The sequence below is a fragment of the Pezoporus flaviventris genome, unplaced genomic scaffold, assembly GCF_033815535.1.
Source record: "Pezoporus flaviventris isolate CSIRO_AGI_PZ_B2104156 unplaced genomic scaffold, CSIRO_AGI_Pfla_v1 ptg000001l, whole genome shotgun sequence".
Classification (NCBI taxonomy): domain Eukaryota; kingdom Metazoa; phylum Chordata; class Aves; order Psittaciformes; family Psittacidae; genus Pezoporus; species Pezoporus flaviventris.
In genome coordinates this window covers 1,779,464-1,797,536 of record NW_026892549.1, presented here as the reverse complement: position 1 = coordinate 1,797,536, position 18,073 = coordinate 1,779,464, and the positions used below count along the sequence as shown (strand labels likewise).

At 40.7% G+C, this 18,073-nt stretch overlaps 1 protein-coding gene across 1 annotated transcript in view; it reads left to right on the top strand.

The window, feature by feature from the left end:
- The first annotated feature begins 12,743 nt into the window (after positions 1 to 12,743).
- GYPC (glycophorin C (Gerbich blood group)) overlaps positions 12,744 to 18,073 on the top strand; it is a 29,324-nt gene continuing 23,994 nt past the window's right edge. The window contains exon 1 of the mRNA XM_061462357.1: positions 12,744 to 12,958. Coding sequence (XP_061318341.1) covers positions 12,925 to 12,958 — 34 coding nt within the window. The 5' untranslated portion in view covers positions 12,744 to 12,924. The remainder of the gene's footprint in view (positions 12,959 to 18,073) is intronic.

Here is an 18,073-nt window from a genome sequence, read left to right as displayed (position 1 = left end):
GTCACCGCCGCGGCAGCCAGAGCAGAGCTCACAGACCGGGGCCTGCCGCGGAGGCGAGCGCTCGCTCCCTCGATTTTCCCCGCTCAGGGCGGGGCCGTCCCTCCTGGCACCGCCCCCTGTGAGCCCCTGCTCGCCTCAGCGGAGCTGCCGGCTCCTGGGCAAGGCTTGGCGAGGACTCGAGGTTCCTCTCGCTGCTTTCTCAGCTCAGATCTGAGGCTCCTGGGCGAGGGGTTTCCCCTCTCTCCGGGGTTGAAGGCTCCTCTCTCGAGCTGCTCGCCTTGGCAAATCGGTAAAAGAAGTAACCTTGGAAATAAATTATTGCGATTGTACAAATACAAGAAAAAAAAAAAAAATCTCCATAGGCATTAAGACTCTGCCTGGAATTACAGTCTGTTTTCTTCTCCTGGTAGAACGTGTCCCAGACCTGATATGCCAGCTGCTGTCTGACATCTGCCTCCTGCTTCTCCATATGCTTCATGTATATGCTTGCATATCACTCTAGTCAGCTTTAAAATGTCACAGATAGCTTGCTTGGTGACACTCCCCACACTGTTCTCATGACTTAATTTGTAGGTCTTAAGTCTACTTATATACTCATAAGGGCAGAACCAAGGATGTGGTTTACAGTGAATTTCGTAGGCGGTGCTAAAACAGCGAACTCTGGAGTGAGCTGTTACAAATGGTTTCATCAGCCTCTGGCCTGTAGGGACAGAAGAAACATCACCATCATGTTGTCGGATACTCTGCCCTTTACAGGCCATAGATTTTCATTGGCTGATCCACAGATTAATATCTTCAAGGCCACTCAGGCCATAGAATGATATTGAACTAATAACTTCTGTTTGACTCATAAATCTCCCAAGAAGGTACCTGTATGATTTCAAGAAATAAAAAAAAAAAAAAAATCATACTTTTTCTCAGTACTTTGTTCCAAATCTCTACTGTTAAAAATTGTGTATTTTTTTCTCATTTGCTTTATTACAGAAAAAAAATGCATAATCATTAACTCTCTTTAAACTTCACTCCACTAGATTCAAACCCCTTTCTGGTACCTGTTTTTTTCTTTCCATGGGAATACTTGCTAGCAGTAATCATACTACCTCTTGATCTTCTTTCTGGTAAGCTAATCAGATGTATTTCTGAAGAAAGGCCTTGGCCTTTTATGAATCATAAGCCAAATATGCTTATCTTCCATGCTTTCAGAATGGAAAAGAAAAAGCTTCTCCATGATACTTCTTGTTTTCCAAAATATTGACAAGCCACCACAGTTTCCAGAAGAGGTGAGGACAGCCACTGGTTGTTCATCTCAGACTTTTTACAAAGATCTGCAGCTGATGAGCTATTTCAGAAGTGAAAACACACATTTAGTTTCAAGCAGGCAAATTGCCTTTCCAGGGGATTCAGACAGTCTATGGAAGGGGGCAAAAGTCCCCTTATAGTCAATGGAGGAAAATTAAGTGACACCAAAGGCAAGTTAGCATGCCTAACAGAGATATTCCTTCTTCTCTGCTTCAACAGGTAACCTCCATTTCTCCACTGGGTGTTTAGACCCTCTCACCCCAGTGGGTTCCCACATGGATCTCACATTGCAGAAGCAGTGAGGCACAGCAGAAGTCCAAACATGACCCCAGATAAACCTGCATAGCAAATGTTCTGCATTCACAGCAACAAATAGACTATTCAAAACAGATGCCTGATACTGAAAAGGCAAGGAAGAACCTAAATCATTTAGTGGCCAGAGTGCCTACCCAAAAACCCACAGTGCTCCTAGGGGCTTTTCACCCTGGGAGCATGAAATCAGTGATCTCAGTTGTCTACAAAGAGCTCTAAACACAGTGCTATGCTATGACCTTCATGAAAGATAACAGAGTCAAGAGGTAAAAGAATTTGAGAGTTATCAATGTCTATCTGTGGCAGATACACCAGTTAAGAGTAAAGTGGACATGCAGTGACTACATATTGTGCTTGTGTATATTTTGCAAGGAGGATTATGTTGATACAATTTTTAGTCTGACATATTTTAACTTTCAGAATGTAAATGACACAAGATTTTTACCTGATTTATGTTAAACTAATGTGACTGCTGAATGGAGAAAAGCCCTTCATATCTCAACATTATAAGTGTGTTTTTTTCTAGATAATACTTGCAGTGCAAGATGCTTTATTTTTTTTTTTTTTTCCCCAGTGATCAAAGCCCTCAGCATTTCCAACCTTTTCTGTCAGTATGTTGTAGATGATCTTCTGTTCCTCTAAGGAATCCAAATAATTTTTAGCTTTCTGCCAGCAAACAACAATTTTGCAATATTAGCTCACTAGCACAGTATGAATTGCTAGAAATATTCAGCCTTCCTTCTGCTATTAAGATAAACCTATGAATAGAATTACTGAATCTCTCCACATAGCTTCCAAAACCTGAAAGACACTGACCTGACACTATTAAAAAGCTATTGTTTGTTTCTTGACACTATTGTTTGTGTCTTTGGTTTGGTTTGGTTTGGTTTTCAGTTTTTGTTTGTTTGTTTTGGGGGGTTTGCTTTGTTTTTTTTTTCCTCTGGTGTGTGTGGAATTAATACCTAGGTGTTGTTCATGGCCATTCAGTTTGTTGTTGCACTGACTACTAAGTCAATACTGACTTTAGTGAGCAATACAAAAATTTTAGCTGATATGATAAAAACAGAGCTATATTGCTCATACATATATCCACAGCTAATTTGCTACAAGGTACAGCTAACTGGATGTTGCTGTTAAGATACTCTATGTCTGGGCTAGACTGACAGCAGGGCAGTTTTAGCACTGGTTTATGAGAAGTTAGAAGAGATGATTAACAAGTCACCAGCAGAAGGACATGGCAGGATGAGATAAAAAACAGTGTTATTTGGTAGAGGTGTTTCAGATCTATTTTTTTTTCCAAGTGAATTGCACATTTTCAATACCTTAGGAGGACAAAACGTCATTAAACCACTGTGAACCACAACGGATTTATACATAGACAATATCTGGGTAGTCTCTTCAGTGAGATCAGATATCAGCAAAACACTACCATTTTATTTTTAATTTCATATTTTAGATGTGATACTCTAAGCTAAATAATTTATATGGAACTGGGTTCAAACCACCTAGATATATTTAAGCTCCTCTTTCTCTCCTTTATTTCTGCACCTACAAAAAGTACACAGCAATATCTGTACAAATATCAAAATTGTGATATTATAGCCCAAAGATCAATTACATTTCTATGTACAGCAAAATTCCAAAACTTTGAAGGTAACTACAGGGAAAAAAAAAATAAATAAATGGTATGATTTAATGGCATCTATTGAAATTCATTTTTCTAGGGGATATTCCCAATTCCAAGTTTAAAATAAGATGGGCTTCAAGCCAATATATGATAAACAGAGAAATAACTTCTTAAATGTTTGCAATTACACATCTTTAGTACAAAATAACTGCTCCCTGTGAAAAAATCTACTCTTATTAGAACCATTTTGCCATCAAAGACTGTATCTAAACTTTATTCTAAGTATCTAGCAACACAGCACTAATACAGTGTTGATGAGCAAATTTCTGAATGTTCTAAAACTGAGAGTAGATGGCCGAGCCCATCAACAACTGGGGTAGTGCCTCTGGGATAACGTAGTTAAGAAGGAGGAAAACGCACAACAGCAATTGCAGTTAGAAGCCGGAGTGATAACGTGATGAAAACAACTCTGCAATCACTAGGCCAGTGAAGGAAGAGAGGAGGTGCTCTAGGCGCCGCAGCAGCGCCCCTACAGCCCGTAGTGCAGACCCGAGACCTGAAACCATAAGCTATGTAGTGAAAGACAAACGAGGTGTGATAGTTGCAACACCCTGACAGGGGTGATGGTCTGCTGATGGCGGTGGTTAGGCTATCTATAGAGTGTGAGGAGTCCTGCCCTGTGGGGAGGGAGTGGTAGATGATGAACTGGTCACAATTCTCATTCTCCGTGCTCCTGTGCTGATGATGGGGTGGAAGTAGAGAATTCGGGAGTAAAGTTAAGCCCGGGAAGAAGGGAGGTGTGGGGGGAAGGTGTTTTAGAATTTGATTATATTTTTTCTTTATACTACTCTGATTAGATTGGCAATAAACAAAATTAATTTCCCCAAATCGAGTCTGTTTTGCCCTTGATGGTAATTGGTGAATGATCTTTCCCTGTCCTTATCTCGACCTAGGAGCCTTTGTTCCATTTAATCTCCCCTGTCCAGCTGAGGAGGGACATGATAGAGCCACTTTGGTGGGCACCTGACATCCTGCCAGGGTCAACCACAACAACAAGACATTTCAAATGCTACCTGAGAATTATTCTTTTAATTTAAAAAAGGAAAAAGAAAAATTATGGCCGGTGAAATTTCAAATGATGGAACATCAATAGACTTAATTAATAGAGGGAGGTTTGTTCATGCTACATGGTGCCTATAGTCAGTTACACTTTCTAAACAAGGATTTGATTCTGCAATTCCAAAGTATACCGATGCTTTTATATGGTAAACGCAGATCCTTCATCCATTTCTATTTGGTAAATACAAATGGGATGGCCTCCTGTGACGAGTATGGTTCCAGAATAGAAGTAAGAAATTTAAATATTCCTCCATTTGCTTTAATAATCGTCTCTGTCTGGAGTTCAGCAAAGAAGGGTTCTGGATTTTTCCTTGCTAGGGGGGAGGGAATTATTGGAGGTGATGTACTTCATTGCACCTAATTTTAGCCACAGGACGAATCACCTTCTGGAAACCTCTGTCTCCTCCTTTGACTCTGGAGGGAAGGCTGAACACTAGAATAGATTATGTGACTAATGTATCAATCACTGAAGTTACATAAAATGACACCCCTTAGCTTTAAAAAGTTTCTTCAATAGATTGCTTCACTGTAGAGTCTAATTAGGAAATTTAATTTGGTAGAGGAAGTGTCCATACATGAATATTTATAGGAAGACTTCAGTAATCAGGAAAATCTTTAAGCATGCTTTCAGCTTGGAAGGAGACCTAAGTATGTGCTTAATTTTAAGAGCATGTTTTGTGTTGTCTTAAATCAAGGTAGCCATAGGGGCATTCTTCAGTGCTTTGCTAATATGGGTTTGAGCTCCCAGAGACAAATCAGCAGTGTAGCACTGATGCTGTACAGAATTGTTCCAGCTGTTATTTCAGTATGTGAAAAACCTGACAAGACCCAGTGATCCTAGAGTTTACTGAACTAAGGTCTCTCCCAAATCTTCCTAGTCTAAACCAGTTATGTTCCTGAGCTCTGTTATGTCTTTTCAGTCTGACTTTGCAAGCTAAAATTCGTATTAATCTACCTGATAGAGAAAAAATATGTTTAGATTACTCAGATATTTTTCATGTAGTTATATTTATTATACTGGTTTATAACTTCCTGGGCAGCTTTTTGATTTAATAAGGAAGAAAACTTTCCAAATAAAGCATTGCATATTTCATAGTGAAGTATTCATGTATCAGTAGAGTTTGCTTGCAGCTCGCTGTAAGAAAAGAGTAAACTACATACTCTCAGCATTCCACCTTGTCCTTGCAATGTAATGCCTGCCATATCGAACAGGAACACAAGGACAGTAAAAAGTAGATCTGTGGGAGTGCTGCAGAATTGGCAGCTGAAATTGTCAATCACATGCATACGTGTAATTTAAATAAGATTCAAGAAAGCCTGTGATATCGTATCCAGAGTGAAATATTTGGACTCTGCATTAAAACAAAACAAAACTTGTTGTATAATTTAGTCAGCAAAAGCATTCATTGTGTGTCCCAATGCCTGATTTGTTGTGAGTGGGTCTGGAAAGCTGTTGCATTTGGGCTTGTGGCCATTCCAGCATGTGCAGTTTCAGAGGGTTGTTTTGCTTTGTTTTGTTTTGGGGTTTTTTTTGCAGCTCTGTATTCTTCTCCTGCTGAGTGTCAAAAAATTTTGAAGTAGTGCCAATCAGATACAGCTGAGTTGCCTTTGCTGCAGTAAAAAAATGATCAGCATGCAATCTATTATTAGAGTACACCATTCTAAATTTTTACTCCCATCACAGCAGACAGCTATATCCATTTTGTATAAAAACTTACTGAGCACAAATAAAACGAACAGCAGATAAGCTAGTTTGAAGACCATATCCTGGTTTAGCTGGACTCAGTGGGGAGTGGGCCTCAAGAATAGCAACAACCAGTGCATTTAGTTTCACTTAGGGAACTCTTTCTCTCCCACTTCCTGTACAAAGCTTGTAAAACAAATTTATTATCAGTGGCTTAGGAAACCCACTTCAGTGAGATGAATATTTTACTATTTGAGAGAATTCAAAGTACTCATTAAGCAGGGGTGGGTGAATTTTCTTTAAAATGAAAAGGAAAAATAAGTCACCCATTTGTGTCTCACTAAAGGACAGTGGGGAATCCCATGTCTGATGCTTGGTTTTGTCTTTAAGAGTCCTGACTGGATCTCTGGTTTTACAGTCACTTTCTCATTTGCTTAATTCCGTGCGTAGTATTTTGAAAGCAATAGGAGGAACTGTCTGCAGGATGTTGTAAAATCCAGCCACGTTACTACATTGGTCCACGTTACTACATGTGTTCATATGGCAGGGGTCAAAAAAACATGTTTTTTCCTTAGAGCACATCAGTGAGCAGATAAGGAAAAATTATTTCTACTGTAGCTATAAGTTTACACCAGGATTTTAGTCAGGGCTCCCTGGACCCTGTGCCTGTTGATTTAGGAATTGTTTATGGTAAGATTTTAAACAAAACAATCCCCCCAAAAAAGAGAAAAAAACACAAACACAAAACAAACAAACAAACCAACCAGCCAAACCTGGAAAAAAAAAACAAACAACCAAACAAAAAAAACGCAACACCCACCTTCCACCAAACACAAAAAAACGGACCAAGCCCAAAACAAAGACTACCAGCATTAAAGTATTCATTGCTCTGGGAGCTCCCAGTCTTCATCTCTGTGGTCCTAAGGGATGTCCTGCTTGCAAGATATGGTGACCAACTGCCACCTTGGGAATGATCTCCAAGATCCTATTTGCAAACATCACAGCCAGGGATCAGAACACACTCTGAGGAGCTTGGGAGGACACAGATCTGTGCTAACTGCTTGTAAGCCCTTCTTTCTGGCTGCAGTTCTAAGGAGCTCATTAGAATTGCTGACTACATCTTCTAGTTATTTAATTAATCACTGAACAAAGGAAGCGACTAAGTCAGTAAACACAAACATCTTCATAATTGACTAGAAAAGTTGCAGGATGAAACTATTGCAGTTTTAAAATAAAAGCAACTAAAATCACCACATGCATGAAAAATGAAGTTCAAGCTTCTCTTGTGTTAGGAATTTTGTGGAGTTGTTTTTAAAGCAGTGATAAGCAGCAGTGCTAAGCAACAGGGTCTCGGGGTCATCACACGTGTCCTTACAGTGCCTGAGTTTCATTAAATGTAACTGTGCCTTTATCACATGCCAGTTTTTGCTCAGATAGTGGCTTGAAACACTAAGGTCTGCACTGAAGTATCTCTGATTTTATAATTGACTCAAGGCTATGAAAAGCAGTCTGATAACCAAAGTGAAGACAACAATATGATGAGGAAAATAGCACAGTTTTTATAAAGTGTCCTTGTAAAAATTAACCAGGACAGCATTAATTTGGTAGAATAAGTACCTTTGAGTAAATTCAGTCTGCAGTCCTGCATAGAGACCGACAGTTATGGATTGACCAGAGGTACAGAACTGAAGAGAAGCAAGAGGTTTTTGCTTTTGCACTTCTAGAATAAAATAGGCTTTCCTCTGATGCCTTTTTCTCCAGAGAGGATAGTACATGCCAGCTAAAAATGAAAGCAAATACCTCAGTGTTATTATATTTCAGGGAATATCATCTGTCAATATGACTGTGTCTGTTAGGCTCTGTGTTGCTGCAAAGTGGGAAATAAGACTCAGGGATGACACACACACACTTATTCAGCACCTTTGTTGGACATACCCCAGCTACTGCTTTGACTAAAGCATTCACACTGTAATATGAAAGATCTCAGCTTTGGATGTGTCCCATCCATGTCTGATCCATCCAGACTAGAAAGTGTCGAAAAGAGGCTGAAGGTCTTCCTAAGTACCTTAGCTTCCATTATGTAAACAAGAATGACAGTTTTCAGTCAGACTGAAGGTCTAACTGCACCAGATGCCCCAGGAACAATGACTTCCAGTGTTTAATTCTGGTCTATGTGAGCAAGTCTTCCCCGTTGTTTTAAAATTCAGCATGATTATTTTATTTATCTTTCATTTCTTTTGTTATGAGAAATGCATGTACCAAAGTCTACTCTCAGATTTCTTGACCTCAGCAAGAGTGGATAGTATGATTCACCCTGTCCACTTCTACCCAGCTTATGTTACCGCTGTCTCAAATGTGCACTATCAAACAGCATATCAACATCCTGTTGACTGGTCTAGAGTATAAGCAGTGCTTTTCAGTGGTGTCTGGTATTAGACTGGAGAGGAAGCAGGAATCAGTGGCTCTAAAGGCATTTTATCTGATCTTTGGCTATGACAACATTATAGATAGTCACAGAGAATCTGCAATACTTCTGAGCTCTTGAACTTACCATATTTCCTTTACGGTGTCATTAAATGAACTACAGTTCATAGAAAGCCAAGCACAGATCTGCAGAGAAAATGTAGTCTCCTTATATTTCCATTTCACAGAGTGATGGCATATTTTGGGAAGGATTTGCACTGTAGTGATACTGGAGGTTCCCCTAAGAACACAGATCATTTAAAGACACAAATGGAAAAGAACTTACCCCAAATAAACTAACAGACTAAGGGAGGATGCCTTAAACACAAACAGGCACACAACATCTTTTAACTGTAAATAGTTGTGAGATAAGGCAAAGCAGGGGGTATGCTATGTTTCATATATATAAATATATCTCAAAGGTTCAAGTAGAAGTCAGAGGGGTGGTAAAAATAGAGATATGATTTGTACTGGCATCATAGTCCATCCTGGGTAATAAGTCTACTTTGGTCCCTTTTGCATGGGCACAAAGGTTTCATTCTGCATGACCTGAGTTAATCTCCACCATTTTAGCACAAAAATAAAGGAAGGAAACAAGGGGACTAAATTCGGGGCGGGGGGGGGGAAGAGGGTGGGAGATCCTGCTGCACAAGGTAACAAATAAATAGACTGTTATTCCTTCCAGAGCTGGAGAGGAAGGTAATCAGTAGAAAATGGTATTTCACAGAGTGTCCAGAGCCAACCGCTTTCCTGAAGAATCTCTCATATAAAGTATCCCTCCTTCAAGATTCAGCCTAGCTTCTGATGCACCATAGTTATACCTCTACTTGACCTGCAGAAAGTCTTCAAAGTTTGGGATCCATCCCAACCACACATAGCTCACCAACCTGGCATGTTTAAGACAGCTCGAAGCATGTAGCCAGCAGAGGAAAGAAGAGAGCCAACACCACCTCTCATGCCAGCTGGCTAGGTGACGGTGGCACATGGCCTGGTGGGATACACCACTAGCTCACACAAATATGTCCATCAGTGTGGGCATGAGGCCCATCCTGAACTTGCAACTAGGCAAGAGTTGCTTCAGACAGTGCTACATCCTCTCCTCAAATGTCCAGGTGGTGGGTCCAAACACCCTCTCTGAGGCTGAGAGGCTGTGCAGGGTGGACAACAAGAGATATTACTCTGTTTTCCACTAAGCCTCTTTCAATCCTGCCACAGTTTTTACAGGCTGAGATTACAGATTTTGCATTAAGTTTCGTCATGGAAATCCAGTGAAGACAGGGGTTTCTAGTGTGTTGTCCTATTGTTGTCAGGCATAGCTTACTGAAGATATACTTTTTCCTTTGGCTTATTTATTTATTTAGCTTTGAGTGCAGTTTAACACACACACACACACACACACACACACACCCTTTCCTGTTGAGAACAACAGCTGCAGCACATGGCATTGGCTTGCCAAGACTAAATGACTGAAATATCATTTATCTTGGAGTGAGATAATATCAAAGAGAACAACCGTGTGGACCTGACTATGAATTCATTACATAGCTCTTCTTAGAAGTAGGATAAGTTGCAGTATCAGAGGCAAAAGAGGTCCCCCTTCTGAACTAGCACTCTTGGACCCGAAAGGACTGACACATCTAAAAACACCACTGAGATAAAAAGGGACATTTGATTTCCTTGCTTAGAAAAGCACTCTTGAGCTTTCAAAGGCTGGACATACAAAAGTATTCACCAGGGCAGGATCCAATACTTTTTCTGTGGGTTGACGGAAGTATGGTGGCCCCAGAAGATCAGGTAATTGGCTGATGAAAGCCACACACTTCCCAGCATACCTTTGTTATTCCACAGATCTGGTGGATCCTTTCTGAGTGCCACAGCCATTAGATATAAAATGCTTTCAGCTACCCTTGTGTTATCTTCACTGTTTTGCCTTTGGAGGAGGGGCTTTTTTTTGCTAGAAGCAGCTGCTGTATTTAAGGTTTAGGAGAGAGTCAGACAAGCAGGACATTAACGATTAATCACTTATTTTCCACACCACCACTCCACTCCCATCTTTTGCTCTGGGTTCCTTTGATGCCTCCTGGTCCCCCAGGGGCAGTCTGCTGAGGGTCAGGGCAGGCAGAGAGCACTGGGGTGCTCTTTGTTTTGTGCCCCGGTCTCAAGCTCCTCCGGAAGCATGCTGGGCTGCGTGGAGCTGTTGTGCTCACTTCCCTTTCAACCTCACATATTTCCCATTAACGATGAGTGGGAAAGGTCAGGGAGAATCTCCTTAATGGCCTACTTGAGAGCAAGCAACAGCATTGGGAAATTGCTCTCTGATTTCTTGGGAATCCCAATAAGCCAAGAAAGTCCTAAGAAGATGAAGATATCGGTGTGTTAAAGGGGATTTCCCCTTGTGGAAAATGCTTCTGATAGAATCGTCTCATGTAAAGTTGGGTATAACTCTCTCAGTGATTTGGATGGTAGGACAGTAGCCTTTATAGGAACAAAGAAGACAGATGCAGGACATGTTGCACAGATGCAGAGGGGTCAAGCAGTAGGAGCTAACCAGGCTCAGTTTAGTGCGGCCCACTTGGGTGCCTGTATGACATTTGGCATACAGAAAATTCCCAGGAAGGGTCTAGTCCACTGGCACTAACATAATGAAGGCATCAATACCTTCATCCTTCAGTTCATCTGTGGAGGCCAAGAAGTCTTCTCTTGACAGTTCTAAAATTTCTCAGAGATCAAGATGATGAAAGATTTAAATGTATTAACATTGCCTGATGATAATTCTTTTGGCCCAGGACAGAAAGCTCCATTTTCACCTGTGCACACTGTGCTTCAAATATAGAAGAAGAGGAAGTAATAGATAACATTCCCATCACTGTTTTCATAGAGAAGCTATCTGGTGTAAATCAGTGTTGTGCTATAGAGTTGAAGCCAATGAGCAATGTCAGGTTTTGCTCTGTCTATCACTAAATATTCCAGGGCTCTCTACCACAGAGTGTGCAAAATGTTGATCGATGTCCTTTACTGTATCCTTGCTCACAAACAAGCTCTTATTTGTCATTAGCATGTAAATAAGTCACTCTTCTATCCATCTTATAGCTGTTAAATAAATATTGTGAACCAAGTTTTCAGCATTCATTTCTTGTAGGAGGTCACTGAGGTGATTTTACAGAAATATCCTGCGACAGTTTTGCAAAACAGGATGAGTCTCAGCCTGAATTTCATGACTCTGTTTTTTTCCACTTCCATTCTGATGGTTACTGTGTTTTTGCTGTCGTGGGCAGGTGGTTAATTCATCCTGACTCACAGAGACCAGGAAAATGGAAACTTTGTCCCCTCTTCTTAGTGTCTAAGACATATGCATTATAAATTGCTTGTATTTTGGTATGACCTAGAATTCCTAGTCCATGTGAACTGCAGGCTGACTGTGTATGCACAGTGAAAACCACTACATGCTGCTGATTGCGGTATATCATGCAGATAGCCAAACGGATAGCTTTAAATGCTAGCAGTATAAATGAGGGAGCTAGTAGCTTAGTCCAGGTTGAAAAGCTTGCTGCAGAGTATGAGTAAATTAACCTGTGCAGACCAATAAATATATCCTATTTATAAACAATTCCTGCCCTCAGATTAAAATACAGAAACCAAGACTGGAAGGAAAACAGTTGTATCATCTTTATTCTACAGATGGTAAACTGAGGCAGAGATTAAATGCTTTGCCCAAGGTATCACTGGAAACCTGTGTCAGAGCCAGGACTGGAGCCACCTGTGCTTCAGCCTGTGACACAGCCACCAGCTCCTCCTTGTTCTCAGCACAGTGTAGAGTTGTGCTATATGCTGACATAACTACTCTAACCCAGTAAATGTCAGTAGATGTCATTCTCAATTTTCACCCATTAAAAGGACAGAATTAGTTAGACTGGGAGTGTTAAGGATGCTGCTGGGCAAGGAAAATTGAAAGCTTTACTTCCAGTCTCACCCACTGATGACAGGGAGTTTGGGAAGGGAGTCAGCAGCAAGTTTTGCACTTAAATAATATCAACAGTGGTGGGCAGGGGTTTGGGAAGGAAATCTAATAGGTGCGTCTAGATTTGGCTAAGAATGAAAAGTGCACTTTCTTTCTACTGGTTGCTGGCTATTAAAAGCAAAGGGGTGGAATACATCCGACTTGCAAAACTTGAATACAGTTACTGCTATCTGCAAATGGGTGCCCCTCCCCGCTCATGTGAGCTACACAGGCTAAAAGAGAATGACACATGTGCTGTTTCCTTTTCCAGTTGTAAAGGGGTCAGGAGCCAGGCAAGGAGAGCCCGAACAAGAGGAGCATTTTCTCGGGCTCTTCCAGCTGTTCTGTTCAATCCCGCCGTCGGTTCTGAGCAGGGAAGAGAGACTGTCAACACAAATAAGGCATTTTTCAAAGGCATAAATTATGAGTAACCAAAACAATGCGACATCTCAACCACGTGAGTACCCTTATCCCCCTCTCCTTACGATAGCAGTGGATTTATAAGTCTGCTGCTTAAGGAAAAGACTGTCTAACGATTCATATATAAAAAGAAAAAAAAGAAAAAAAAAATGCCTGAGACTAATACTGAAGAAAAAAGTTTTTATAAAACTCTTTTCCATTTTTATTCTTTGTGTTCGTGTGTGCGCGCGTGTCTGTGAAGAACCGAAACAAACTGCAAACTCTGGCTCCTGAATGGGACCGAGCAAAGTTAGTAACATTTCCGCCTAAACCCTGGCTTAGAAAAGTTTCCTTTGAATGTTTTTCCATCCCCCCGCCTTCAGGAATGAAAATATAGAACATTTCGAAAGCATACTGATGCTTTTCTAAGTTATTAATGGTGCTGCCCAGCTTGTGTTTAGAGTCTCAAGCTGTCTGTGTGTAATATGAGATGCAAGGCACAAACTGACAGTCTCTATTTAAAGCCACAATGCTCCTGGAAATTTAGAAACGTGGGCTTAAGGACAAGCAAATTAGTTTCTCAGCAAGAGAGAATACAGGAGGGTGAGTCCTCTGCTGGCGTAGCACTGCATATTTCAGTAAATTTTAAAAGAAAGAATTTGTCCCAAACAGTCAAATGAGCAGAGGCTCAGCTGCAGCATGGCAGCATTCATTTTGGTACAGTATTAAAAAAAACAGGGGAGGGGAAGGCATTGGATTCTGATTTGATAACCGAGAAAAGTCAGTGGAAAAACTCCTGATGCTTCAATACCTCCATAGCTCTTTCATGGCTTTAGTATAATCTTTCCTGGTTTAGTTCAAGAGAGTATTTTTGTATTATTTTTAATAAACTGCAAATAGCAGAATTGTTTATGATTCTGTGGTATCAGTAATAAAGGCAGAAAGTACAGGCATCACTGTGGGAGCTGCCTGCAGTTCAGGATTTGATCCAGAGACTGCTGTAAGAATATTTGTTCTTTATGGATGTTGACACTGACAATGTTTCCCAAGCTCTGAATAAGGCAGGCTGATCCAGCAGAAATGGCACAATGAGCAGCATCTCTGAAATCCTGACCAGCAATTTCTATTTACTCTTTAGTCCTCTTTGCAAGTTCTAACCAACAACAAAGATTAGATGCTAGCTTTGTATTATATTTTATTCTTGTTTTATTCTGCAGTTCATAATACTATACCTTGCTTTCTATCGTTTCCATTACAACTTTTTTTCTACTATTGATAGGAAAAAATGTGCATGCTAATTCAGGTTCCTGAGAGTTTGGGTTTGGAAAAGCTTGAGTAAATTACTGCTGTTGGTGCTAACCAAGCACGTTCAGGAGGGTGGTCATCACTCATTGTGGAGCATTTTGCTCATTATTCAATATCAACAAGTGTCCAGATCCAGTCTTGTATCTTTAGTGACAGGCCTGGCCTGGTGGCAAGACCAGGACCAGATCTACAGTGCTGAATACATTACAAATCACTTCTCTGACAGACCTAGGTTGTCAGCGGACCCCACAGAAGGACTTAGAGTGGATCTGGATGAGGAGTCAGTACCCCATGGGGCCTTTTGCCTGTTCATAATGAAAAAGGCTGATGCATCAGGTTCTCTTGTTCTTTCCAAAATCCAGACAGGAATTCTCAGCTTGAATCACTTTAGAATCATATGATTGCCAGCGAAAATAACTGGCTTACAGTCTTGCTAGAGGAAGTATTCTGACTGAAAAATAGTGACTATCTATTCTTTATTTGCTGTCATATTTTCCATTATTGAGTCAGACAGAATGTTCCTGTACTCTTGTATTTTGTTTCAACCTGTCTCTGGTTGGGTGTTGGTTTTGTTTTTTTACTTTTTTTCAAATGACATCGATTGAATTTACAGATTAAAAATTAAATTAAATTAGAAGAAAATCCGATAGCACTATATTCCTGTACAATGCAAGTTTGGTGCATTTTTTTTTTTTATAATGGTTGAGGTTTTGGAGGTATGTCTTGGGGAAAGAGTGTTATTTCTTTGTAAAATTCAATCAATTTTTGCAAGAAACAAGATACTGAAAGATCAGTGTATTGACAGGCACTGCACAGCATGAAGAGCAGATGTTTGCCAGAAAGGAAGAGTAATTGGGAAAACAACTTTGCTTCATAACCATAGTGAAAATATTGAAATGTGTGTGAAAAAAACATAAAGGAACAGCAAAAATCTTTGACTGTACTGAACGTATTAATTCATTGCTGAGTACCTGCAGGTGAGTCCATAGAGCGCCTGTGTGCTGATGTAAACTGAACAGTGTTAAGTTATCTAATTGCTCATGTTCTTTGCTTATCTCCTTGTATTCACTCAGGATGACAAGGAATTTTTATTCATTCTATAAATACAGTATGATCCTGGCAATCCAGGTGGGAGCAGACTACTGTTTCAGATTTAAAATATTCAGCTCTGTGAACCCTGAAAATGTATTCTGCCTTTACACAGGGATATCTCACCACCTAATCTCGTGTACTTCCCATGTCCTGTTCAGATATCCCGTTGCTCTGAGTGGGCTGCCTGCACTCAACAGGGAGGCGAGGGAGCTAGTAATTCAGCCTACTGATGTTAGGCAGTGTGTGTATATTTACTTCATCATTCATTGTTAATGACATTTTTAAATGTGGCTGGAATAAAATAGAATTTTTAAGTAAAGATGTCTGCTACCAAACCCATACTGGAGTTGGGCTTGAATTTTGTTGGCTCTTATTCAATATAATATCTTGCTGTTTATCTGCAGTTGTTTTTTTTTTCTTCTGATGTAAGAGACGTAGCCTGACTGAAGGAACGTGAACGTCCTGATGTTTAAGTGCATTGCCAGAATGATTTGCTTCCTCCCACCTCTGCAAAGATGTACAGGCAGTATCTGCCTGACTTATTAACAAATAAAACTGACAAAACCTGAGGGAATTACCCAGGTTTGCCTATCTCTGTCCAGACTGCAGCTTTTGTCCTCTTTTAGATTTCAGTGACCCAGTTCTGAGGCAATGGGACAGCTCAAATGAGGTGAAGGGCTCATGCAAATAAACATCACCTGGTTGAATGTTCAGTCTGGGGAGGCAAAGCCATCTTTGCAAAGAGGGGGGGGTCAAAGGTGTTCCTCCACTTGGAGATCTGCACCTTACAGGCTTTAATCTGTACTTGGCACGCTGGGAATGTTTTATCTGGGGCCTTCTCTACTTCAAATGCCAGCTGTCATGGAATTAGTGGTTAACGAAAGCAGTTTGTGGAGGCTTCTCTTCCTCATCAGCTTCCAGCAGATAAGGTTTTTCTTCTTGGTGGGTAGAGAAGCAGTATGTTTTGTGCTATGTAGAACAATTGGCCCAAAAGGAGATCAGGAGGTAAGACTGGATCTCAGGCTATGTCCCAGCTGCAGAGAGAGGAAGAGGGTCAGAAACAGTGTGAAGCAAAGCAAGCCTTATGATCTGTATGCTTTTCCATCTGTGCTGCCAGCCGCAGTTCAGCCATAGCCCAGAGGCAAGCCCTGTGCTTGCTTGGGGGAGCAGATGCTGGTGCTGCCTCTGACCCATGAGCAGGTTTTGACTCCATCATGCCCAACTTCTCCCCTGTGGCAGTGACAGCTAAGGCTTCTGGAAAAAGATTCAAGTGTGTGTAGGCTGTCCCCCCAAAAGAAGCTGAGATCTTGGCAAAAATGGCCCCCAACTCATGGTCTTTTAAATGTTCCTGGAGCAATACCATTTACCTGCACGCAGGGTCTGTGAAAAGCCACAACTGATTCCTGTAGACTTTTAATTGTGTTATTCACTGCCTTGGCAATAGATCTGATTTCATTGCCCTTAATCAACAGAAGCACTTGTCTGTGACAGTAACTAATAAACAAAATTGGAGGCTATTGATTATGAAAATTTTGGTCTTCACAGATAAACCTGTAAGCATTTATAAACAAGGAAACATATAGATTATAATAACCTCTCATTTTTAGCACAGAAGTCTCAAAATATGTCCCAAAAACGTTTATGTAAATTGAATGCTTCTGCTTGTATATTTGTTTCCCACCACATATGAATTGCATGTGCATTTGAATTGTAAAATCTGGCTTTATACCGCAGGGCTCTTCCTGACACCCTCATTGCCTGAGATGTTAGGAAAATCTGCAAATTGAAAGTCTCAAAATGCACCTGAAATTTCAGTAATTAACAGCAGAAATGTTGACAAACCACTAAGCTGGAGGGAATAGAGGGGAGGGAGTCCACCCAAATAGGAGTCTACTTTTTTAAAATGCACAGCTCTCAGCATTTCTGGGCACTGCTTTTCACACACACACAAATAGTAAAAACCAACCAAACAGGTTATGGCTGGTTATGTGCTTAAGCCTATTAGTATTACAGAATTGTGTAGTATCTGCATCTTGTTGCTGATATTGCTGCACCTTTCTTTCTAGGCTCTTGTGGAATATACCCTGTATCCACTGCTGTTCAAATGACTGAGTCCAATCAGCAAAGCCTTTTGTAAAACAGGCTTTTGGGACTGCATTCTCTAATGAAAGTCCATTTGTGTGTCTGCTCTGTAGAGTGCCTGTCTCTATTGTTGGGAAGGGATTAGTATTCCTATGGTACAGAGAAATTCAAGGCAACAGAGGGATCTGATTGTGCTAGGTTCTGTACAGGCACCCTTTCTTCAAAAGACTGGTAGACCGCATAGAGAGGACAGATTACAGGTAGGCGAGAAATTACTGTTTTCCAGAGACACTGCTGGAGAGGCAGCTTTTGCTTATGGGAAAGCATTTTATAGCAGCCAGTAGGCAGAAGTTAGTATTGATTATAGTAGATCCACTGGGGCAACAGTTCTTTGCTTCCCACTTCTCTAACTCTGTAATGCATGCCTGAGAAAAAGACAGAAGTCATTTAGCAACTGGCCTATTTGTTTCCCACAGAAAGATCAGAAAACATTTAAACACGGTGTTTGGTACTGGTAGGATATTTATTTACATGGTAGGGGGGTTTGTTTGTTTGTTGGTGGTGGTTTGGTGGTTTTTGGTCTGTTTGGAGTTTTTTTGTGGGTTGTTTGTTTTTTCCCTTCACATCCAAGTTGTGATAGGAAACGCATGAAAAACTGGGGGACACCCAGATGCCATAGTGAAGGAATATATAA